Source organism: Hemitrygon akajei, chromosome 5 (genome assembly GCF_048418815.1).
Source record: "Hemitrygon akajei chromosome 5, sHemAka1.3, whole genome shotgun sequence".
In the NCBI taxonomy this organism is placed as follows: domain Eukaryota; kingdom Metazoa; phylum Chordata; class Chondrichthyes; order Myliobatiformes; family Dasyatidae; genus Hemitrygon; species Hemitrygon akajei.
This window is the reverse complement of record NC_133128.1, coordinates 47,635,137-47,659,802: the sequence shown is the minus strand read 5'-3', so window position 1 is coordinate 47,659,802 and position 24,666 is coordinate 47,635,137. Positions and strand designations below refer to the sequence as shown.

The window sequence follows — 24,666 nt, the reverse complement described above, 5'->3', positions numbered from 1 at the left end:
ATGAGGTATCCTGTTTGTTGTTAGCTGGACATATCTGGGCATTGCTCCAGATGGTCAAGAAAGCTTTGAAGATCCCCACCCTGAGTATGTTCTGTACCGTGCTGCATTCAGTGTGTTTTCTAAGAGGACTTCAACATGGAAGAAATAATTCATCTGAGGGTGAATGATAGCTAATCAGGGCTTTGACCTGATGCCATGAGACTTTCAGAAATCTGGAATCATTGGTGGGGATTGCCTGTCCTTTTACCTCCTACACTTAAGCCACTCTGCCACCACCTCTGAGTCTGTCTTGTTGGTGAGACAGAATATACCAGGACGCGTTAGAGGAGTCTGGCACATTGTAGCATATAATTCTGTAAATCTCCCTTTACCAGGACATTGCTTGACTCACATATAGGACATCTTCAACATTTTGCATATTGGTCTCCAAATGTAATGCGAACTTTGCAAGGTTGACAGGACAGGGAATGTTTTTAGTGACAGGGCACTAAAACCATGTCTGATTTTAGTGCCTTATCAGTGCTGGTGGGTGTGACCAGTTTTATTCTTTCCTTTGTGACTCCACAAGTTTAGAAGAAAGTGAATGACTCTTTTCATTCCCAGTACAAGTAGCTGAAGCAGTTTGAAAGAAAACTTCTATCGTTCATGGGAATATTCCCTTTATGACTGTAACACTTAGGGATATTAGAAAAAACAGGGATATGACATGCTGAAAGGACCGAATGGTCTACTATTGTTTCTATAGTGCAGACAAAGAAAAGAAAGGGTTAAGTATAGATCTTGGAGTGTGGTGAGGTAACATGAATAAAGAGAATTTGCTAGAGATGATTTGGGTGCAATTGCAAAGGGAAAACTGTGAGGACAGGGATAAAAGGACAACATGGCTAAGAGAACAGAAAAGATTAAACCTTTTATGATATCAGAATCCCTAAGTTCTTCACAATCAGATAACTTTTTTTGGATTATATTCTCAAACTAAACTGTGACAATTATGAAACAACAGGCAACCTGCTGATTGAGATGCATTGCTTCCCCTGGTGATCATGAATTGGTCTCGTACTCCATGTAGAGGACTATCCCTGTGGTAATAAAGGCAATCTTGGGCCTGACAGAGATTATTTATGTGGAGAAGTAAAAATAAATGTAAAATATCCTCCAGTGGTAGTCCCTAATTAGTGTAATTAATTAAGACATTCGTGCTGACATTTTTTTTCTAGTTCTTGGCTTCTGCGAACAACTAGATGGGCTGTATGTGGCTATTTATCAATGTGTAGGTGCTAACATATGAAATATTAATCATGAATGCTACACCTTGTAGTACTGGGTAGAAAACCGGTCTTGGAGCAATTTCTCAGTCAATTAAAAACATTGTGTTTTAGATGGAGAGCTCGTGGGGAGTGAGGAACTTCACCTGTCTAGTATACATTGGGTTTGCATTGGGTATACATAAGTTGCAGTTTTAAAAAAAGAACAAGAAGACATCATGAGTAGAAACAAAATATTTGATTTGTTTAGTTTGGGATTTTTATAACACTAAGCTTGGCCCAGTGATCAAGTATTTACTTGGCCGAAGAGCAGAGCTTCCCTACTTTTCAGTTACTGATAGTCACAACTGAATTTGCCTTCACTGCCATCCCTGGCAGACCACCTTCATTCTGCGTTCCTAGTTCTGGTCACTGTAAGAAGTTTCTCTGCTCCTTATACAGACATAATTGTAATCGCGTGGTATTATATTCACCCCAAACAACATTTGGGGTCCTTCTTTGAAAACATTCATATGGATTTAAGCATCACTGGCAAAATCTGATTACATGGCTGTCTTCTAAATATACTTCAGTAAGTAGTGGTGAATTGCCTTCTAATGTGAATTTCCCATTCATCAGTTCTCCTTTCCTCCCTTAAAGCACTTTTTCTTCCTCCTCTTCCTTTCCACCCCCCCCCCACTGTTTCCCCTCCTCTCCCTCTGCCTCATTTCTTCCATTTCCATTCTTCTCACTCTCTCATTGTCTTCTCTTTCACCAAATGTGCCCGCTCTGATCCATTAAGCACCACCCGTACCTTGATCAGTAATGTATTTATTCTTAACTAGCTGTGCCCTAGGAGATTGGTTATTATATACAAAGGATGTTCTGAGCTAAACGATTCCATTCACAGGAAGGATCAGTTGGCAAATATTGATAACCTTTAAATCAGGTTTTTGAGCATATGTAACTGCCATACAGTAAGTTTTTACACCATTACAACTGGAGGTGCGGGGGGTTGTTCCTTAATAATATTGTGATAACCTAATTATCAAGTTCATGGAGGGGGTGGAGTGGAGATGTGAAGAAACTCTGCATATTAGCTGGATGTAGGACTACAAGCAATGCCCACTTCCCCAAATCCATATCGGGCTGCTATTGCTGGGAGAGGGAGGAGGGAAAACAGGTATTTTATTAAAATATAGAACCATAGAACATTACAGCACAGTACAGGCCCTACAGCCCTCCATGTTGTGCCCACCCATATAATCCTTTAAAAAAGTACTAAACCCACACTACCCCATAACCCTCCATCTTTTCTTTCATCCATGTGCCTGTCCAAGAGGCTCTTAAATACCCCTAATGTTTTAGCCTCCACCACCATCCCTGGCAAGTCATTCCAGGCACTGACAACCCTCTGTGTAAAGAAAAAACTTACCCCTGATGTCTCCCCTAAACTTCCCTTCCTTAATTTTGTACATATGCCCTATGAAGTGTTATTTTTTAAAAGGAGTTGCAATGAACAATGCCAGATGACGTTTACATGTCACTGATTCTCCCTGCTGTTGCCTTCCCTATTAATTCAACTCAGCAACAATTGTTGCTACATCAGAAAGCTGTGTGAAGTCAGGAAAAGGCTGTGTGGAGTTTTGAACATGATGGGAATCAAGAAATTAACTACAACAATGACAGTGATTTGTAGTTCGCACCTTTAGTATTTCCTGCACAATTCAAAGGACAAAAATTGGCACTGAAGAGTAACAATGTAGTTCGTTTTTGTGATATTTTGCATCAATTGAAGGTGTGTTGCCATAAGTATGTGAATCCAATGTTATTCTTGTTCTAAGAACACATTCAACAATCAGGGCTATGAAATACAAAGGTGTACCATTGCCAAATTTGCTTGTTTTATGTTTGGAGAAATAGGCACATATACCCAAGTTCATATCTGATTGTAGTTCCATTATAACAGTCCCAGTTTGTGGTACATTATGGTCCATATGAAACCAATGTTGACAAAGATAAGGAGACAAAAGACTACAGACACCACAAAAATGTCATCAAGATGCCACACACAAACTGCAGGAGGGACTCGATGGGTCAGGCAGCATCTGTGAGTATAGATAGATTTTTTTTTTCCAAATTGAGACCCTGAAACTGTAGAGGGGAGATAGCCTGTATAAAGTTAAGGGTGAAGGAGTAGCTGGTTAGTAATGGGTGGAACCGAGTGAAAAGCAGTATGTTGGACAGATGGAGCCAGATAGCGATGATAAGAGGAGGAGGTAGAGGCAGAGGCTGGGAAGTGTTAAGTGGAGACAACAAAGGGCTGTACATCCTGGAATCTGATAAATAAGGACAGAGCGGAATGAAACCGCATAAGGGAGGGATGATGGGTGAAAGGAACAAGTGGAAGAGGCAGTCGGAGGCCCTCTGGATTAAGTGTGTGTGAGTGAAAAGCAAATGGTTCCACAATAGCAATCATGAGTTCCAATTTGGATACCATGTCAACTCCTCTTCCCATTGCCACATAGACATTCTATCCTCAGCCTTCTCCACTACCAGAGCAACACCAAACACAAACTGGAAGAATGGTACCTCATATTCCCCATTAGTAGACTACAAGCCAATGGGGTGAACAGATCTCAGATAATCCATACCTACCAATGTCAGCTTAACTCAGCTTTCGATCCACCAAGATTCTCTCAAACTCTGCACACCCTCTTTCCGAGAGTCGCTCATCGAGACTCCACAGGTGCTGCCTGACTTGCTGAGTTCTTCCAGCAATTTGCTTTACGGCAAAGGGAAGATCATTTCTAGGAATGATTGATGCCACTGAAGTTGAGGTAAAAGTTGTATCAAATCAGCAGCATTATTTTCTGAAGAGAAATTGATACAAATACACAAGGATGAAAATAGTAAACCAGCAATAAAACCAAGAGCTTCTTTCAGGCATTACTTGATTGACCTGATTCGCTGCAGCACTTGAATTTCCTGTTGTTGGATTTGACTCTGCAATTTAAAGAAAAATTCCCCTGACAGCTGCTGTAAGTGTGGGTGCATGAGGTAAACAGGGCAATAGGGACCTCAATGCCAGCCAACATTTCAGCCAACAGGTGTTTTCCTCCAACTCTTGGATTTAAGGACAAGGAAATAAATGAAGGGACTGAAAAGAACGGAAATCAGAGGGGCCGGCCGTTCACTGTTAAATCAAATACAGAAAGAGAAGCAAAAATGAATAAAAGATTAGAATGAAAAGATTTAATGAAGTTTAATTTGATATTTGAGGGTATAAGCCCCAGTTTTACAACATTCAATGTAGATAGTGAAATACTGTCTTTACACAATTAGAGTGAGACCAATGAAATTCTGATGGCAAATTTAGATGTGTTTACTGTATGTGGATATATACTTCTCACTAGAAACTGCAGAGTAATATATGCAAAAATTGTTTTCACCCAGTTTTGCTTTGACAGCAAATTTGAATCCTTCCTCTAATCTATGGCTAGATATAATTGCCATTGAAATTATCGTCAGTACATAAACTTAGACAGATTTTGAAGGCCCGTCATTAGAATAGGGGAAGGTTATTTAGCCTAATGAAACTGATCCCTCATTCAATTAAATCATTAACAACTAATATTCCAGTTCCAACTACCTTGTCTCCATATGCCTTAGTATTCATACATTACTAAAATCTGTCAATTCACATTAAAAATGTTTAATTAACCTAACATCTGCTGTCTTTAGAGAGTTTCAATCTTCTACTAACCTCTTGTTGTGCCTGTGACTTTGTCACTGGAGAGTGGAAGCTGATAGATGCAAAAGGTCTTTATTCATTATGACAAGCACGCGTTCTCTTTGAGACCCTTTCTGCATCCTCCAAACTCAAAGTTCATCAGGTTTTTACCCTATTAAGAACAAATAACAGGAGATACAATTTCAACAGCTTCAGTGACAGTGTTTATTTCAATATTTTGAGTCTAATATAAGGTTTAATTGAATTACATATTTACAATGGGAGCACACTCCAACCAATAAGGCACTTAAGAATGTTCAAACACCTTTGCTGGGATAAAGAAATTCACACAGACCTCTGAGGACAGAGAACCCAGAATTAGTGTTGTGAAAGCTGACTCTCTGGGTATAAAAAATCCCAATTATTGACAGACAGAACTAATATGCCTTTGATTATGTTTAATATCAGAATCAGGTTTAATAACACCAGCATTTGTCGTGAAACTTGTTGTCTTCATGGCAGCAGTACAAAGTAATATATAATAAGAGAAAAAACATAAATTACAATAAATATACGTATATTAAATAAGTAGTGCAAAAATAGAAATAAAAAGATAATGAGGTAGTGTTCATGGGTCAATGTCCATTCAGAAATCGGAGTGCAAAGTAACAAATTAAATCTGATTTGGAAGCATCCTTAATTTCACACAAAATAATTTGAATGAAGGTGTCCGCTGCCTGGTTTAATGTAGGTCAGTTAACACATGCCCATTGTCTATTTGGCTGATGCACACCAGAATATCATATGATCATGCCAGTTTACAAACCATTTCTCTGATGAGCCAGTTTAGGCCAGTGACCTGGGCTCTGTAGACAGTACTGTTTGCTCACATAGCCAATAAGAGACACAATAGATTTTGCAACTGCTGGAAATCTTGAGCAAAACATACAACAGTTGAGCAGCAGTCCTGATGAAGGGTCTCGGCCCGAAGTATTGACTGTTTATTTCCCTCCATAGATGCTGCCTGACCTGCTGAGTTCCTCCAGCATTTTGTGTGTGTTGCTCATGTAGCTGTCCTTTTAATTTCAAAATTGATAACCAGCAAGCAGTAACATTTGAACAGTGTTTATTTGCAGACTGGCTCTCGTCTGTATTAATGCCCGCTGGCCACATAATTCCTGAAAGATGTGCTGTGTCTAACAATCTCTAGCAGTTGGCATCATGGACACTTGCCAAATTGGACCAGTTCATCGCAGGTTTTGTGTAATATTAAATCCAACTGGAAATTTGGAAGAAAAATACTTTTCAGATGACTAATTGATGCCTACTTCATCAGCAATATTCAAAGGGAAAAAAATATTGACCATACCTTCAATCCTCCATTTAAAAAAAAATCTGTACCTTTTATAGAGCCTTCAAAAGATCTTCAAATGCTTCCGGGTAAATAAACTATAATAGAACATAGAACAGTAAAATACAGGAACAGACCCTTTAGCCTTTGATGTTTGCGCTTAGCTTGATACCAAATTAATTCCTTTTGCCTGTGAGTGATCTATATCCCTCCATTCCCTGCTTATCCAAGTCTTATTTAAGAGCCTCCTAGTTGCTACTTTTGTATGTGCTTCCACCACAACACCTGGCAGTATGTTCCTACCACTCCCTATGTGTTAAAACAAGAAATTGTCCCACCTATCACCGTTAAACTCCACCCCCCCACCTTAAAGCTGTGTCCCTCAGTATTTGACGTTTCTAGCCTAGGAGGAAAATTCTCACTGTCTACTTAATCTATGCCTCTCAATTTTAAAAAAAAATTCTATTAGGTCTTCTGTGACGCTCCAGAGAAAACTATCCAATGATGTGACACTGTAGACCAGGGGTGTCAAACTCATTTTAGGTCACGGGCCGGATTGAGCAAAATGCAGCTTCATGCAGGCCGGATCAGTCGGACGCGTGCGAACGCAGCTTTCGTTGCCTCCGTTTTTTCAGCCTGCTCTCATGTGTCTCAGTCTCTGCTATAACTACAAAGTGTTTCACTTTACAAATTCCGTTTCTTATGAAGAAGACTGCCGAGCAAGACTGCCGAATAAACACTAAAAACCCTGAAAACCTGGTACCTGAATAAACTCAGCATTAGCCATATCATACGCCATAGGCGCTTCGATTACTGGGGCCAGCTTTAATAGTAATTAGATATTATCTCGCGGGCCAAAGTTAATTCCACCGCGAGCCGGATTTGGCGGCCTTGAGTTTGACATATATGCTGTAGACTGAAGTGGGAACATGTGTGTGTTGCTTATACCTATAGATGCAACCAAGGCTTAAAGTTATAGAATGGAGGGGAAAGATACTGCAATTGATTTCCCAGTCTATGACCATATATACAGTTTCTCCATATTCCTTGAAAAACAGGCTCACTTTCACAGTAAGAAAACAAGTCCCCATTTGTTTGTCCTTCAATTGCATTCTTTTTGTTAAATATTGGATTGGAAGATATTTTTGTTTGTAAAAGAAGTAAATGCTAAAATCTGCTTGCCAGAAGAATTTACATGTTGTATTATCTGAATAAATTCAATATGCATTACTTTGTTCTGGCAGTCTTTTGGATTTAATTTATTGGCAAGATCAAACTACCACTGGCAGCTCTCATTCACACGTGCAGAGCAGGAGCTATTAGAGGATATGGATGATGATGGTGGCTGTCGTCTAAAGTGTTTACAAGTCATAAGAAAACTGAAGGAAGATCACTGGTGTCCTGGAAATAAACCAGTCATTACATCCTATCATCTACAGGTAGAGATGTTCTTCAGTTTGCAAAGCAGTTGACCTAATGTGCATGTCTAAAACAGTCTTTATTCTCGTGCATGGATTTAGAGAAAAATTGGGAGCAGTGGTTTTAGTTTAAGCATAATACTGATAGCTGCTAGCTCCCCTATTGAACTGTCACATTTATCAGAATTGTTGACAAAAGTAAATTATTTTATCATCTCTGCCATGAACTGATCTCAACATTTTCTATTTAAATATCCTCACACAGCTTTTGGGATTGCATTTGGAAGATTACATTTCCTCTTCAGACATTAGTAATGGCTTAATCCTGGGACAATTTACAATACTAATTAACCTACCAACCAATCCGGACACCCAGAGGAAACCCACGCGGTCTCAGGGAGAACGTACAAACTCCCTACAGGCAGCGGTGGGAATTGAACCCAGGTCACTGGTACTGTAAAACATTGTGCTAACCACTGTGTTAACGCGCAACCCTCAATGGGTTCGCTTAAGTTCAGGCTTGCTGGCATGACACCTGCTAAGTGCCAGAATGATTCAATCCAGTAAATTGACTGTGCGGAGGTCAGTCCTACCAGCAGCCAATACTCAGATGCTCATTTATCACTGGTGGTTGTGATCTGAAACTTCACCACTGTTGCTTTGTCTGATGAACCTGCCTTCCATTCTTCTCCTCCGGTGTGATTATTTTAATGTGGCTGAAGTAATTACCCAGTCAATAGGATTAAATATACTTGACGAGGCCCAAGTCTATATCTGCTGGAAACAGAGGCCTGTTCTGGGGTTAAAGGACTGTGTATGTGCATGGTGGGAGGGAGGAATGGGGCTTGCTTTTGCTTGTTGGGTTCTGTGTTGTTCTGCCAAGCATTGTGGGCGTGCTGTGTTAGTGCCAGAATGTGTGGTGAGATTTTGCGAGCTTCCCCCAGCACACTGTTTGGTGTGTTGGTTGTTAAGACAAACACTACATTTCACCGTGACTAATGAACTTGAATCTTAAAGGCCAACGTGCTAAATGCTTTTTCTCACCACCCTACCTGTGACACTGCTTTTAAAGAACTATGCACATGTATTCTTATGTCCCTCTGTTGCATTACACTCCCTGGTGCCCCACCATCAATAGTTTGAGTCCTATACTGGTTTGACGTTCCAGACTGCACCACCTCACACTTTGCCACTCCATAACTGCTCGGGGTAACCCTGTAATCTATGATGACCTTCATCACCGAAAATTAATAAGGAAGTAACCACTTACTTCTATCTTTCCAGACATTATTGTTTTGGACCTGTGAGAAATATCCACGCTCTAAAGATTGGAAAAATTTCCAGAAGTGCTTTCTGCGGTTGGTAAAGAAACTTCAGAAATGCGTGCTGCAGAGATACCTCCGACATTACTTTGTAAAGAGTTACAACCTGTTTAAATATGCTAACACAAATGAACTGGACATAACATCCCAGAAAATCAATGACTTCTTAATGAACCCTGGTGTGTTCTTCCACTGAATCTCATAGGCTTTTATGTTAGCAAATGACAGGTTCCACTGCACTAAACATTTCAAAGCCCCATCTTTTACCAATCTTAAAATTGTGTTGTTATTTTTAATACTGGTCCCAGATATTACCGATGAATTAGTTACTACACAACTATTTCTGCCAGATTTCTTTCCATAGTTTTAATAAGACTCTAACCGCCACCAAAATTAAAGAGATAGAAAACTAAGATTCTTATGCATTTATTTGTTTACATTGCTAACATTCTTTTTCTGTAATGTGATAAAAGATTTAAACATCTTTGTTTGAAATGATTCGTTGCTCTGGACACTTATTCTACAAAGAATAATTAGTCTTTTCAAATTAAGCATTTTTTATCTGCTTTTGCTGTGCAATGCTTTTTTTTAAAAAAATGTGTTACCTGCAGCCACTGTTCAGTATTCAATGAATTATTAATTTCCAGGGAGCCACCAATTGCCATTGAGTATCTAAAATATTTAGTAAACAAAATTAAAGACACTTTCAAAACCTCTAATTTAACTCATTTATTCCCACTGCTGCACTTTACCAATATTTATGTATTTCTTCTTTGAGAATCCTACTGTTCAGCCCAAGTACCAATGAAGATATGTATTAAATAAAGCATTTACAAATGGAAAGGAAATTCCAATAAATTTCACTGCTGTTTTTAAAATTAAGGTATATACTGAATAGCTGAAGAGTTGATAAACTTATTGGTATGTAATTTTGTGAAAAAGATGTTGCTGCTACTCATTTGCAGTTCTGGACAGCTCAGTATTCAATTGGTGGAGAAGTATTCATACATTTGTTTCGAGAAGAGTTTTAGATATGTAAATTTTCGCTTAAAATTTGAGGTTTGAGATGTTTTCATCCTTTGAAGTATTTTAATTTGTTTTCAATGTTATGGACAAGTTTTGTAGTAGATTAAGCCAAAGGAATGCAAATAAGCATGCCAGAGGCTCGTCGGTCGCTGCCAATCGGATTACACTGATGCAGCACAGTGGTAACTAAATTTGCATCAGTGCCGGACATTCCTTATCACAGCTTTACTGTTCAAATGTTACTGCTTGCTGGTTATCAATTTTGAAATTAAAAGGACAGCTACATGAGCAACACACACAAAATGCTGGAGGAACTCAGCAGGCCAGGCAGCATCTGTGGAGAAAAATACAGTCAACCGTTTTTACTATAAAGAATGTTGCCACACATTTTGGTTCCAACATGCCTGGTGGAACAACACAGAACACAACAACAACATTAAAACATCCTTCCTCCCCCTCCCTTTTTCTCTCTCCCCCTTCCCTCTCTCTCCCACTCTCTCTCCCACACTCTTCCCCCCTCTCTCACCACCTCTCTTCCCCCTCTCCTCTCCTCCACCCCTCTCCTCCCTCACTCCTCCCCATCACCCCTCCTCTCCCCTTTCCCCCTCCTCTATCCCCTCCCCTCCCCTTCCCCCTCTCCTCTCCCCCTCCCCTCCCCTCCCCCTCTCCTCTCCCCCTCCCCTTCCCCTCCCTTCCCTCTCCTCTACCCCTCTCCCCTCCCCCTCCCCCTCCCCTTCCCCCTCTCCTCTCCCCCTCCCCTCCCCCTCTCCTCTCCTCTCCCCCTCCCCTTCCCCTTCTCCACCTCCCCCTCCCTTCCCTCTCCTCTACCCCTCTCCCTCTCCCCTCCCCTTCCCCCTCCTCTCCTCTCCCCCTCCCCTTCCCCCTCTCCACCTCCCCCTTCCCTCTCCTCTACCCCCTTCCCTCCCCTCCCCTTCCCCTCCCCCTCCTCTACCCTTCTCCCCCTCCTCTCTCCCTCTTCCACCTCCTCTACCCCTCTCACCCCCACCTCCTCTTCCCTATCGCTCTCTCTCTCCTGAGCTATATTCCTAAATAAATAAACTCTACTGGTCATTAAATCTTGAGGCATGGATGATGCAAACATAGATAGAATAACATTTTGTATCCAAAATGTTACACTTGGAAGTGCATTGTGTTTCAAAGGACAGAATATTATAAATAGAGAAAAATTTTCATTTAATCATTTTTTCAAGACATGGTTAGATCTGAATTTGTGGCATGTGCTTCACAGTTTGAAGGTTGATGATCGGAGATAAAGAGAACATGTAATGGAAAGACATGAAAGAAAAGAGAGGTAATGTTGAGTCTCTGTGTGTTATGGAAAGTTCAAGACCAGCAATGGCTTAATTGAATGGTTTAAATGCTTCAAAAAATGTGCAATGCGTCTGCATCTTCAATTTGTGGGGGAGATAGCAAGTGCCATGGATTGAAACCAAATCATCAAGATCCTCTCCTGAACATACGTTCAACGAGAATGAGAGAAGGCACTTTTGGGAGGCCGTGGGAAGGTTACTCCAGGCTTCAGGGCAGCAAAGATTGCCTTATCCTTCTCCCTGAAGGCAATTTCCAACATGATTGCAACATGTTAATCTACCACTCAGAGAATCCAAATGTTCTAAAGGGATAGTTGAAGGCTAATCTCCCAAGGGTGTTATGGATTTAACAAAACCTGGAAGATGGTGCTGCTTTTTTTTTTGAGATTATATCTTGTTATTTCTCTCTCTTCATTGAACTGTTGTGGAAGATATAACCTGGACAATGCTCCTAGACATTTTATTATTTTCGTGGAAATGGCTGACAGTTTGCCTCCTGACCTCACTTTATTTTTACCAAGATATTAATTGTTACCAATAGACCCGGATATTATTGTTCCTTTTGAGACTTTTCAAAAGCAGTTTTTGAGGAGGGTTGGCATTCAGGGTGGAAAAACAATGACAAACAAGCATTCTGGAAACTTGGAAAAGTTTCAACATAAGCATAGCTAAGGCTTAGATCTGTGTCACTTGTGATAAAGTAACCAATTCAACAATGGATGGTGTGGGAAGGACATAGCAGTAACAAAGTGTGCACAACTCCCCTGCATTTTCAAAAATTCAAGAAGCACAAAAGACATTGTCAAATTAGTAAATGAGGCTGAGTTTGTTGTAGTAACCAGAATGACCTGGAACAGCTTTTGGGCTCTCGTGCTAAAGAGCTCTCACATGGATCTGTTCAGAGATTTAGCTACAGAGTTTAGAGATTAATAAGAAGCTGCCAACATAGCCACCAGTACCGTTGCAAAAACAACTTTCTACAAAAAGGCGTTCTGCTAGTGCAAGTCCGTGTACTTTGAATGCGTATCATTTAGTGGAAGGAGCCTCTCAGGTAAGTCAGACGAGGGATTATAAGCAAGATCTGGTAAAGAACATAGACCAGTACAGCACAGGAACAGGCTCTTCGGTGCACAACATTGTACCAAACTAAATTACTAGTCAAATGTCCAACTAGACATTCTACCTACACAATGTCCATATCCCTCATACTCATGTGCTTATCTAACAGCCTCATGAACACTCCTATCATACGTGCGTCCTCCACCAAGGCTGTCAGTGCATTCCAGTTACCCACCAATGTCTGTGCAGGAAACTGACCCTGCACATCTTTGAACCTGCCCCCGCTCACCTTAAATGTATGGCCTCTAGTATTAGACACTTCAACCCTGGAGAAAGATACTGGCTGTCTACCTATGCCTCTTGTAATCTTATAAACCTCCACTGGATCTCCCCTCAGCATCCACTGCAGAAAAAAATCCTAGTTCATCCAGCCTCTCCTTACAGCACATGCCCTCTAATTCAGGCAGCAACCTGGTAAACATCTACATCCACATCATTCCTATAATGAGATGTCTAGATGTGACCCAATCAGAATTTTATAAAGCTGCAACATAACTTCCAGACTCTTGAACTCAGTTCCTCCACAAATAAAGTTAATCATGCCTGATGTTTTCTTTACCACCTTTTCAACTTGTGTAGCCATTTACAGGAACCTATGGACTTGGGCATCAATACCATGAAAGGTCTTGTCATTTACCCGTGATCTCCCTTTACACTTTACATGTCCGTTTAGCTTTGAAATCCCAAAGTGCACACTTAACATTTAGCTGGGTTAAAATCTAACTGAAATTTCGCTACCCACATCTGCAACTAGTCTAAACCCTGCTGCATTCTTTGCCAGTCTTTTGCATTATCCAAAACACCACTCATCTTCAGATTTCCTGCAAACCTACTTACCCATCCATCTACATTTTCATCCAAGTCATATCTATATATCACAAACTGCAGAAGTCCCAATATGGGGCCCTAGGGAACAACACTAGTCAAAGACTTCCAGCCAGAAAAAGTCTGATTGACCATCATAGTCTTAAGTTTTATGTGTAAGCCTAATTTGAAATCCAGTTATTAAATACCATGCATCGTAATGCTTTGAATGAGCTTCTCATGAGGGACCTTGTTAAAATCCATGTAGGCAACCTCCATAGCTCTATCTTCATCATTCACCTTCCACACCTCCTTGAAAAACACAGTCAAGTTGGTAAGACATGCCTTGTACAAAGCTATGTTGACTGTCCCTAATTTGGTCATGGTTTTCCAAGCTCATATATCCTATCCCTAGGAATCCTCCCCAGTATATAAGACCATAAGACATAGGAATAGAATCAGACCATTTGGCCCATCGATCTGCTCCACTATTCTCTCATGGCTGATTCATTATCCCCCTCAAACCCATTCTACTGCTTTCTCCCCATAATCTTTGACACCCTTACCAATCAAGAACCTATCAACTTTTGCTTTCAATATACCAAATGACTTGGCATTCACAGCCATCTGTGGCAATGAAATCCTCTGACTAAAGAAGTTCCTCCTCATCTCTGTTCTAAAGAGTGTCCTTTACTCTGAGGCTGTGCCGTCTGGTCCTAGATTCCCCCACCACAGGAAACATCCTATCCACATACACTCTATCTATGTCCTTAAATATTTGATAGGTTTCAGTGTACAACCCCCCTCCCCCCCCCCCCCCACCATTCTAAACGCCATCAAGTACAGGCCTAGAGCCATTAAATGCTCCTTAACCATTACCCTTTCATTCCTGGGATCTTTCTTATGAACCTTCTCCAATGCCTTTCTTAAATAAAGGGCCAAAACTGCTCACCAAATTCCAAGTGCAATCTGACCATTACCTTATCAAGCATTGCATCTAGCTTTTCTATTCTAGTTCTCTGAAAATGAATGTTTAACGTTGCATTTGCTTTCCTTACTATCAACTCAGCCTGCAAGTTAACCCTTCAGGAATCCTGCAATAAGATTCCCAAGTCCCTTTGCATCTCTTGTTTCTGGATTTGTTCCCCATTTAGAAAATAGCGTGCTTCTTTATTCCTTCTACCAAAGTGCATGACAACATACTTCACTACACCGTGTTCCATCTGCCACTTCTTTGTCCGTTCTTCTGATCTGTCCAAGTCCTTCTGCAGGCTACCTGCTCCCTTTACATTCTCTGGCCAACCATCTATCTTTGTATCTCTGCAAACTTGGCCACAAAGCCATCAACTCTGTAATCCAGATCATTGACAAATAACCTGAAAAGAAGAGGTCCCAACACCAACCCCTTACAGAGCATTACTAATCAATGGCAGTCAACCAGAAAAGGCCCCCTTTATTCCCACACAATGAATACTTCTCAACCGTACTCACCAATGAGAAGGCAATAAAAGACAGTGAGTTCAGGGGCCTGGGTTTTTTTTTAATTAATGTCATTTGTAAAAGGAAACAGTAGAAAACCTTAGTTTTGTAAGTCATCCATACAGATTGAAAATGTAAATACATTGAGGTAGTACAAGGGACAAGGAATAACAATGTAGAATATATGAAAGACATATAGGAGGCACATTAATAGTCTGGAGCATGCCAGTATTAGGAATCTGAGGATTCTTGGAACATGAGTGCATAAACCCCCAGGGCTGGATGAGGTGTAATTTTATTGAGTTTTTATGAGGAGTTAACTAACACTGAGGAACACGGTTAGTGCAGATGGACTTTGTCGATATGGACTTTAGCAAGGCAAATGATAAAGTTCCACATGGTAGGCTGACCTGGAAGGTTAAGCACAGGGGATTCAAAATTGGGAGTCAGAGGGTGGTGATAGAAGGATGTGTTTCTGATTGTAAGTTTGTGACTAGTAGTGCATCAGAGAAAGTGGTGCTGAAACTTTTGCTGTTTGTGATATATTAACAATTTGGGAGGACTGTGAGAAGTACAGTTAGTTAGCTTGTGGTGACATGACAATTGGTGGTGGTATTGATGGCGCGGAAGTTGCCTAAGCCACAACAGGATATAGATCAGATGGGAATGCTGGATGAGACATTGGTCAATTGAATTTAATTCTGGTAAGTACAAGATAATGCATTTTGGTGAGTTAAATGGGGACAGGACATATATGAAACGTTGATGAACAGAATGAAGTTAGGGTTCAAGTTTGCTCTTCCATAATGGGATGGAGAAGAAGGCAAATGGCATGCTTGCCTTCATTGACTGGGGGCGTCTATATAAACATTGGGAGTTTATGTTGCAGCTTCACAAAACACTGGTTAGATTGCTACTGGAGCATTGGGTGCAGTTCCAGTCACCACACTGTGAGTATGCTGGAGAAAGTGCAGAAGTGATTCATCAAGACGTAACCTGGATTGGAGGGCTTCAGTTATGGAGATTGAATAGGCTGGACTTTTTTCCCCTGGAAGAAAGGAGGCTGAAGATGACATGATAGAAGTATATAAAATTATAAGAGGCACAGAGATAGTAGATAGTGAGTTTCTTTCTTTTGCATAGTAGGAATATCAAAGGCAAGAGGGAATAGGTTTCAGGTAAAAGGATGGAGTTTGAAAGGAGATCTGAGAGATAAGTTTTCTTGTACTTGGAGTAATTAATAACCAGAACTCATTGCCAGATGAGTCAGATACAATCACCACAAGAGACATATAATCCTTTGAGGCATTTAGACAGGCACTTGAATTAGCAAAACACTAAAGGATATGAGCTTAACGTAGGCAAATAGGATGAGAGTAGATGGGCAAAAAAGGTTGGCATACAGTAATAAAAAATGTATGGTGCTACATCCAGTGATAGCACTCTTCACAGTTTGAAGATGCTAATGTACAGTCAACATCGGAGTGGCTACATGATAGGAAATGCCATCCTTTGCTATAAGGAGCTTTACTAAAGGAGTGCATTCTCTATGCCTATTAAATCATCCATTCAGGGAGAACTATTGCTATCAACATTGCTATTGTTATCAAACTTAGATTCATCACCACACCCACCATTCTGTCACCAGCAATAATTTGCCTCCCACCATTCATTTCTATGAATTACATTTAAAGGCACGAATTATAAACTGGAGTAGATCACTTGGTAATTCAAGCCTACTCCACCATATAATACAATCAGATACCTGTTTGATCTGATTCCATACCCAACCCTTCACTTTGGCTTATCTGAGGCAATCTGTCACTTCACCCTCCACCCTGCTTTAAAGAACTTTATCATTTACCAAAAAGAATCTGCCTTGAAGACTGCTTCCAGGAGTTCCAAACCTCGTAACCTTCCAAGTGCTTCCACTTAATTTCATCTGTTTTAAATGGTGAACCCTTAAGGCTGATTTATACTTCTGCGTCAAATGAACACCGTAGGTACGGCATAGCCGCGTAAGCTACTCTGTACCTACACCCTACCCTACGCCATAGCCTGATGCGCAGCTCTCCAAAAATGTAACTGCACGTCGCGGCGACGCAGATCGCATCAACTGTGATTGGTTCGCTTGGTAGCATCGCATTTCCTCCTGTCTATAGGCATACTGTGCATACACAGATGCGAAATAAATGGTTGGAGACGATGAATCAAATCGTCAAATCTACCCGCTGACATCTGAAAATATTTGAAATGCATTTCCTTGTCCATGTCTCTCAGTGGCCGGACAAGCAACGAAAATTCACCCTCCTTCTGCCTCAATCCGTTCAATGGTCGTACATACCATCTCCTCCGACGTCTTCTCTCTTTTCTGCGTTGCAGTAATTTCAATAAAAGTAACCCTTGTTCAACATTTATTAGCTCCAACTCCAGCTTAATGAGCAGAGTCGCCATTAGAAACCCCACCGCCAACTAACGTTTTGGCGGTGAACTGCAGAGTGACGCAGACACACCAACGCACAGGTATAAATGCTCACAACAGCGCAGGCCGCTTACAAAGGCTATGGCGTAGGCTACTACGCAGAAGGATAAATAAGCCCTTACTCTGAAACAGTGAACCCCTAGTCCCAGATTTTTATTTAGTGGTTAAGAAAATATTTTTATGATGGTTACATATGTATATTTGCAAGTGTTTACACTTTTTCTGACTAAATTTCTCCAATTTTGGAATGGAACTGGAGTCATAATATTTGAACTAATAAGAAATTATTTTTTGATTTATAAACTTTTGCTTAATGAAACATATTTTAGGGAATCAACTCTCTCAGAAATCAAGGAATATGGTTTAATTTGTGCTTACCAGAATATATTTATATGCATTAAAATGAGAAGTTTCCTCCCCTGTCCTTCAGAGAACATCTCCCAACTACAGTAAAACTCCAGTAAGTGTCCTGGTGGATTTAAAGGTAGCATGAAAATAGAACCTGCTGAACTCATTATCAGTTTTACTCTAAACAGATCTGATTATGTTAGTATTCACAAAAGACACCGAACTGAAATCTGTGTGACTCTTTTTGATTAAGAAAAATTTACTGTCGGCCATGCTGTTTGATTAATAGGAATGGATGTTACAATCCCTAAAGTTCCTGCACTGCAATTGACGAGTGGAAGTAGTTCTTAAAGATGACCACTAGATGACGTTACTACCATTAAACACATACTCAGTTGTGTACCTCAACATCACTGGGTGTTTTGGCCTTTTATCACAAGACACCCCCAGCTGAGGCAGGCCTGGGTGTGTGTCACATGGTTAGTCTCTAGATGGTCGCTTGGCAGCCCAGACAGCATCCCTTCTTTTCAGCCGCAGCCAGTGACTGCTCATTTCGGCGGCATTAGCAAGTGCTTTGATTGCCTTCCTATGGGCCTGCCCTCCGACTCCTCCTTCCCTCAGCAGCCTTACGGTGGAACTGGCTACAAAGCCCCTGCACTCCACCTCAACTTCTTACATTCCAGTCTCGCTCCTCTGCTTCAACTGCAAGGTTGGCATATCGCAGCCTTTTCCATTCGCAAGCCCCATCCACAGCATCCTCCCAGGGGACCGTCAGCTGAATGATAAAGGCAGGAGTTGGATCAAAGGACCAGGTCAGGCCGCAGGTTGGTGGTTGCAATTTCAGATGGGAAGGTAAGTTTCTGGCCTAAATCGACACGCATTTCCCAGTCCCTGGCTGCACTCAGTGGGCATGAGTCATGAGGCAAGGGGTTAGCCCCCGGTTTCTCTCCCTCCCGGATGAAGGATGGTAGTTGTGAGACCGTTGTCTGGGCATTGAGAGGCCTGGCGTTGGTGGTTACTCTCTTACACTCAAGTTCAGCTGCCAAACACCTCAGCACTTGGTTGTGTCGCCAGGTGTATCTGCCTTGTATTAGGCTGGTCTTGCAACTAACCAAGATGTGCTTGAGGGATGCCGGAACTGTGCACAGAGGACAGGCTGGATCCTCTCCCAGACAAATATTTAGGTTGTAGGAGAGGGCAGGACGTCATATGTTACTCTGATAATGACAGTCAATCTGTTTGACTCCATGCTCCACAGCTCACTCCATGTGATTTTCCTCCTCTCAACACCCTCCCACCTCATCCAGCAGCCTTGCTTGGCTTGGGATGTTGCTTTGGCACATCGGGCTGCTGCTTCTTGGTGGCACACCTCTTCCACCACTAGGTTCTGGTGTTCAGTTGTAGTAGCTTTTTGCCAGGTAGGTTTCATTACTCCAAGGCCACAGCCTCCTCTGCCCTGTTGGACATAGCCCATTATGTCCCAGAGTCGGAGGGTGGCTTCTGGGTCCAGTACTGCGGCGGCTGGGGTCCATTTCATCCCTGTTGCTAGAACAGGAGCAACACCTCTTACGATTGGGTCCGAGATTTTTTTGAGTGTCATTTCCAGCCTTGCTTTGGCACATTTGTATTCCTCCACCAGGCTAGAAATTGGCAGAGAAAGGGCTCCGTTCCTGTAAAGTCCCATGCTGCTAAAGCATCTCGATAACCCAAGCTGCTTCCTCACATGAGTTCACCAGCCTCTCCGGCCGATTTGCATGAGACATCGTGACCTCATGGATGGTAATTGGCCACATAAGTCGGGGCAGCAGTCCAAACTGAAAGCACCAAAGCTTCAACCCCGGGAGAACCGTGTTGTTGATTAGCTTGAGGCCACTGATTGTATCCTGCCTTAGTTGTTCCACCTGCTCAGTGTCTCTGAGGTCTGCGTTGTACCAACGTCTGAGGTGGTTGGTATTGGCTCAGCGTTGATAAGAAACCTTATGTCGGTGAGCTGACCTTTGACAATTGAGATTCTGCAAGACTTACCAGGTTTGATCTCCATTCATGCCCATTTGATGCTTCCCTGGAGTTTATCCAGCAGGCATTTGGTGCATGCTTTTGTTGTTGTTATTGTGGTCATGTCATCCGTGTACGCCTTGACTGGAGGAAGACGCAGCCCATTCTTCAAGCATTTCCCTCCGACCACCCATTGTGATGCTCGAATAATGAGCTCCTTTGCCATGATAGATGCCAGAGGAGAGATGTGACACAGAACTGCAGATCCTGGAAGTACATTTGACCAGCTTTGTGATGCCCTCTGGAACCTGGAAAAGTTGAAAGCTGCCCACAGAGTCTCGTGAGGCACCAACCGAAAAGCGTTGGCAAGATCCAGGAAGACCACATGCAGGTCTTTCATTTCTTTCTTGGCAGTTTGTGTCTGGTGCCAGATGACATTTGCATGCTCCGGACATCCTGGGAAACCACGTATTCCAGCTTTCTGCACTGATGTGTCGACGAAGTCATTGCTCTGCAAAAAGGCTGAGACTCTTTGAGCTACGACATCAAAGATTTTACCTTCCACATTCAGGAGACTGATCTGGTGGAACTGTTGAGGAATTCTTCTCTTTGGAAATTAGTATCCCTCCCGCCCTTCACCATGCCTTAGGTATAATTCCTTTCCCCTGTGCCACCTTCATTAGAGTCCAGAGGTATTTCAGGACACCGGGGGTGTCTTGTAGAGCCTCTATGGGATGCCATTGGGCCCTGGAGCTGATGCTGATCTTGCTGGTTTAACTTTACTTTCCACCTCCCTCCATGTAGGGGCCTTACGTCCATCTGTGCTCTAGTGGGTGAATTGGTGGCATGTCATTCAGAATGGTGACTGGCTCACGCCTCTGGTTGTCAGAGTGGGTCTTCCTCAGGTGCTCCTCCAGTTCCCTCACAGGTACTCTAAGGAGCCTGCTCCTCTCCTTGCTAAAGAGGCTTTTGACAAACTTGTAAGGGTCTCAGTAAAAGCTTGCCCTCGCCTGTTCTTTCCTCCTATGTTGTTCCCTCAAGCATTCTGCTCTTCACAGCTTCATCAAGCGCTGCTTTATTTCTGCTTGTACTACCTTGAGTCCTTTCCTTTCCCCTTCTGTGGACTTCCTTATCTATAGATTAAAATACTCAAAAATTTAAAATTCTGTAATTAATGAACTCATTACATTGAATCAATATGTTACCCAGTTTTTTTTTAAATGCACAAAAACAAACAACTTGTTTGGTCTGAAGCCTAAACTGCTAATTGAAGTTTTGCTCTATGCGGCGAAACCCTATGATGATAATGGTTGTAATATCTGTGTTATGTTTTGTAACCCCAAAACATAAAACTAGTTGAAAGAAAACAAGGAGGTGGGAATAATGTGTACACTTCATTTTTACTTTTAGCCAATCACACATAACAACGTATGGCATTCATGTATTTCTACATATAACCCATAATGAATTATTTAAACAAAGAATGTTTATCAAACAATATATTTACAATATTATTCAAATATTATTGACATATTAAATACACAAGATGCCCCCTGCTTAGCTATAAACTCCAACTCAATATAGAATGCATCTCAAATTAAAGATACACACAGACAACTGTACAATGTACTACATAATACAACTACTACGTAGACATCCACAGCACAGTAAAATTTAAATTGTCCTGTTCAGGCCTAAAGATTTAATCACTGTGGTGAGTTTCTTATTTTTCTGGGATAATGTCTTTCCTGACAAGCAGGATCACTCTGGGAATTGTGGCTGTGAAACCATCTCAGGATCTGGAGCCTTCTCCTTGGAGGTGGTAGGAGTTGACTCTGAGGCTGCAGCAAGTGGTTCTGACAGATTTGGACACCCCTCTTCTCTAACAATGGATTCTGCTCTCCTCAACTGATTGATGTGTCATCTCCAGATGATATCAGACGCAATCTCCGCTGTGTAGGAGAGTGGTCCACTTCTGTCCTTGATCTTTCTAAGTACCCACTTTTGGTCACCTCTGTAGTCCCTCACCAGGGCTGCTTCTCCAGGAGTGAAACATCAAATCTCCTCATTTCAGGATCCCTCAGTTTGACTCAGCTAGTTATCCTACTTACTCCTTCTGAGATTGGGTTTGAGGAGAGCCAAGCGTGGACCCAGGAACAGCGTGGCTGGTGAGTGATTGGTTGTGGAGTGTCAAATGCAAGGAAGAAATTGGGCAGCTTCTGATTCAGTGTAGGTGTAGTGAGTTCTGCTGACACAGCTCACAGTGTGTTCATTTGACTCTGGATAAATGCTTCCACCAAGCCATTTGCAGCTGGATGGTACAGTGCAGATGTAATATGTCTTACTCCATTCATTGTTAGGAATGACTGAAAGTGTTCTGCCACAAACCATGGTCCATTGTCACTGACTAAGTGTTCTGGAATCCCAGAAGAGACTTCTGAACATGTCACCAGTATGTGAGTGTATCGGGAACACTTCTGGCCACTCTGTGGTTGCATGCACTACTACCAAGCAGTGCCCACGAATGGTCCGGCAAAGTCCACTGCCAGGGCAATGCAGGCTGTTCCCAAGGATGGAGTGGCACTGCTCTTGGCATTTTCTGAACGTGCTAGCATCCCAGACAGTGCATGGTCACCTGCTCAATCTGCTGATCTGTTCCAGGCTACCAGACAAACTTCGAGCTGCTTTAATTTTGACCACACCTAGATTACTGGCACGTAGGCCCTCCAACACTTCAGCTTGCAGCTTGGATGGTACAACAACTCTCAGTGTCCACATAAAGCAACCTTCGTCGAGGGCAAATTCATCCTGGCACTAGTAAAAATTGTGGAACTGGAATTTCTGTTGTACATTCCAGCCATTTTGCATCACACGTAGACCTAGGACATGGTGGGGTCTGTTCTTGTTTCCATTTGGATCACTTCTGCTGTAATAGGGACACTATCAATTTGCATTAGGGAGAATCTATCAGGAGGAGTGTCCTCTTCTGTAAATTTTTCAGCTATTTCTTTGTCCATGAGTAAATGGGGCAATTCATCATCATCTCTAAGAGATCAGTTGTCCTCTTAAATTTGATCTTGTAATTGTGTCCTCCTAGAAACAGAGCCCATCTCTGCATTCGTGCTGCTGCTGTTAGTGGAACAGCCTTTTGTGTATTGACAATGGACACTAGTTGCTAATGATAAATAATGAGGGAAACTCTCTCCCATACAGGTACCGGTTGAAATGTTTTACACCCCAGACTAGACTCAAGGCCCCTCTGTCAATCTATGTGCAATGTTTCTCTGTAGCAGTAAGGGAGCATGATGCAAAGGCTATGGGGTTTTCACTTCCATCACTCATAACATGTGACATCACTGCACCTATGAGGTGAGGCAACACAGGCAAGATTCCCTGGACAATGTGGATCATTATGTGTGAGTAGTGTGTCTGATGTCACTCTTCTGAAAGCCACCTCACACTGCTTTGTTCATTGCTATTTCTTCCCAATCTGTAGTAATGCGTTCAAGGTGTGGAACACAGTGGCCAGGTTTGGCAAGAACCTGTTATAGTAATTACCAAATCCTAAAAAGTATCACAGCTGTCACACGTGCTTTGACTCTGGACATCCATCATTTTCTCAGTACACTTGTATGATTCGTGTACGTCAATGGTGTGACCACAGTAAGTGATCCTTGGTTTAAAAAATTCACACTTGTTGGGTTGTGCTCTAAGGCATAATCTTTTTATCTTTTTAACAGGGAATTGAAACATTGGAGATGTTCCTTGTCATCCTTACCAGGAACAATCATGTTATCTGCATGTGCAGATGCTACTTGGAAAATAAGCCTATTGTAGTGATAAAGCCCTTTGTGTGTATTTATGGTGAAAGGCATTTTGGACTCTTCTTCCTTCTCCATCTGTAGGCAGGCCTCAGCTAAGTCCAGTTTGCTAAAGTGTTTCCCTCCAGAAAGGTTTGCAGAGGGTATTGATTGGCTTTCAGTACTGGGTTGATGGTATGTAAGTTGTGGCTGGATCTCCAATCAGATTGAACTTGTCTCAGCCAATCAAACCCCAGCCCCCAGAATGCTGGCCCTCTTGTTTTTTTACCACATACAACCTCATTCTGGCTCGTTGGTTATTGTATTTCACAGCTACGAATGTCATACCCAAAAGAGTTATCTTTTCTCCAGTATATGATCTTAGCTGGATATCTGGAGGCTTCAACTTAGTATCTTCGAAATGCTGTTCAAGCTCATTTTGTGGAGTGACTGAAACAACTGGGCCAGTGACCATTTCTATTCTAATTAATGTGTCGTTCACTTCTGGTGTAAGCCATATTACTTGTCTATTGTTAGTTTTCACATTGTAAATCTTAAGCTACTCAGTTCTGTGTCACTCTCATCATCAGATTTTTCATTAACAGCATGCAAATTAGTGCTCTTTTTGAAACTGCGACTTGGCTTTATTTTCATCTGTCAGCATGCTCTTTGTATGTGGTCCATTTTGTAACATTTTCATTAAACTACCAGTGAACAGTAGAAGCTACCTCATTAAATATATTTAAGGCAGGGGTAGTTAGATTTTTGCATTGCAGAGGAATTAAAGGTTATGAAGAAAAGTCAGGCAGGCAGGTGGAGCTGAGCCCATAGCCAGATCAGCCATGAATGGCAGAGCCAGTGACCATTCATAGTGTACTGGTCACCAACCTCCATGCAGAATATGACCCGTCTACAACCTCTCTTTGCCTTCTGTGAGCAAGCTAATTCTGGATCCACAAAGCAAGGTCCCCTTGGATCCCATGCCTCCTTACTTTCTTAATAAGCCTTGCATAGGGTACCCTATCAAATGCCTTGCTGAAATCCATATACACTACATCTACTGCTCTACCTTCATCAACGTGTATAGCCGCATCCTCAAAAAATTCAACCAGGCTCTTAGCGCACGACCTGCCTTTGACAAAGCTATGCTGACTATTCCTAATCATATTATACCTCTCCAAATGTTCATAAATCCTGCTTCTCAGGATCTTCTC

At 41.9% G+C, this 24,666-nt stretch overlaps 1 protein-coding gene and 1 long non-coding RNA gene across 8 annotated transcripts in view; one reads left to right on the top strand and one right to left on the bottom strand.

The window, feature by feature from the left end:
- mab21l3 (mab-21-like 3) overlaps positions 1–9,916 on the top strand; it is a 54,578-nt gene extending 44,662 nt beyond the window's left edge. For all 5 annotated transcript variants that reach the window (XM_073045471.1, XM_073045469.1, XM_073045467.1 and 2 more), the window contains 2 exons: positions 7,573–7,767; positions 9,031–9,916. In XM_073045471.1, the coding sequence (XP_072901572.1) occupies positions 7,573–7,767; positions 9,031–9,264 (429 nt within the window). In that variant the 3' untranslated portion in view covers positions 9,265–9,916. The remainder of the gene's footprint in view (positions 1–7,572; positions 7,768–9,030) is intronic.
- Positions 1–24,666, bottom strand: part of LOC140727753 (uncharacterized) — a 55,141-nt gene that overhangs the window by 22,454 nt on the left and 8,021 nt on the right. For 2 of the 3 annotated variants that reach the window (XR_012098916.1, XR_012098917.1), the window contains exons 2-3: positions 5,011–5,149; positions 3,903–4,117 (exon numbers count right to left, since the gene is read on the bottom strand). This is a non-coding gene — a long non-coding RNA (uncharacterized lncRNA). Of the gene's footprint in view, positions 1–3,902; positions 4,118–5,010; positions 5,150–6,378; positions 7,002–24,666 lie in introns of those variants that run through there. The other variant, XR_012098918.1, reaches the window with a different exon arrangement.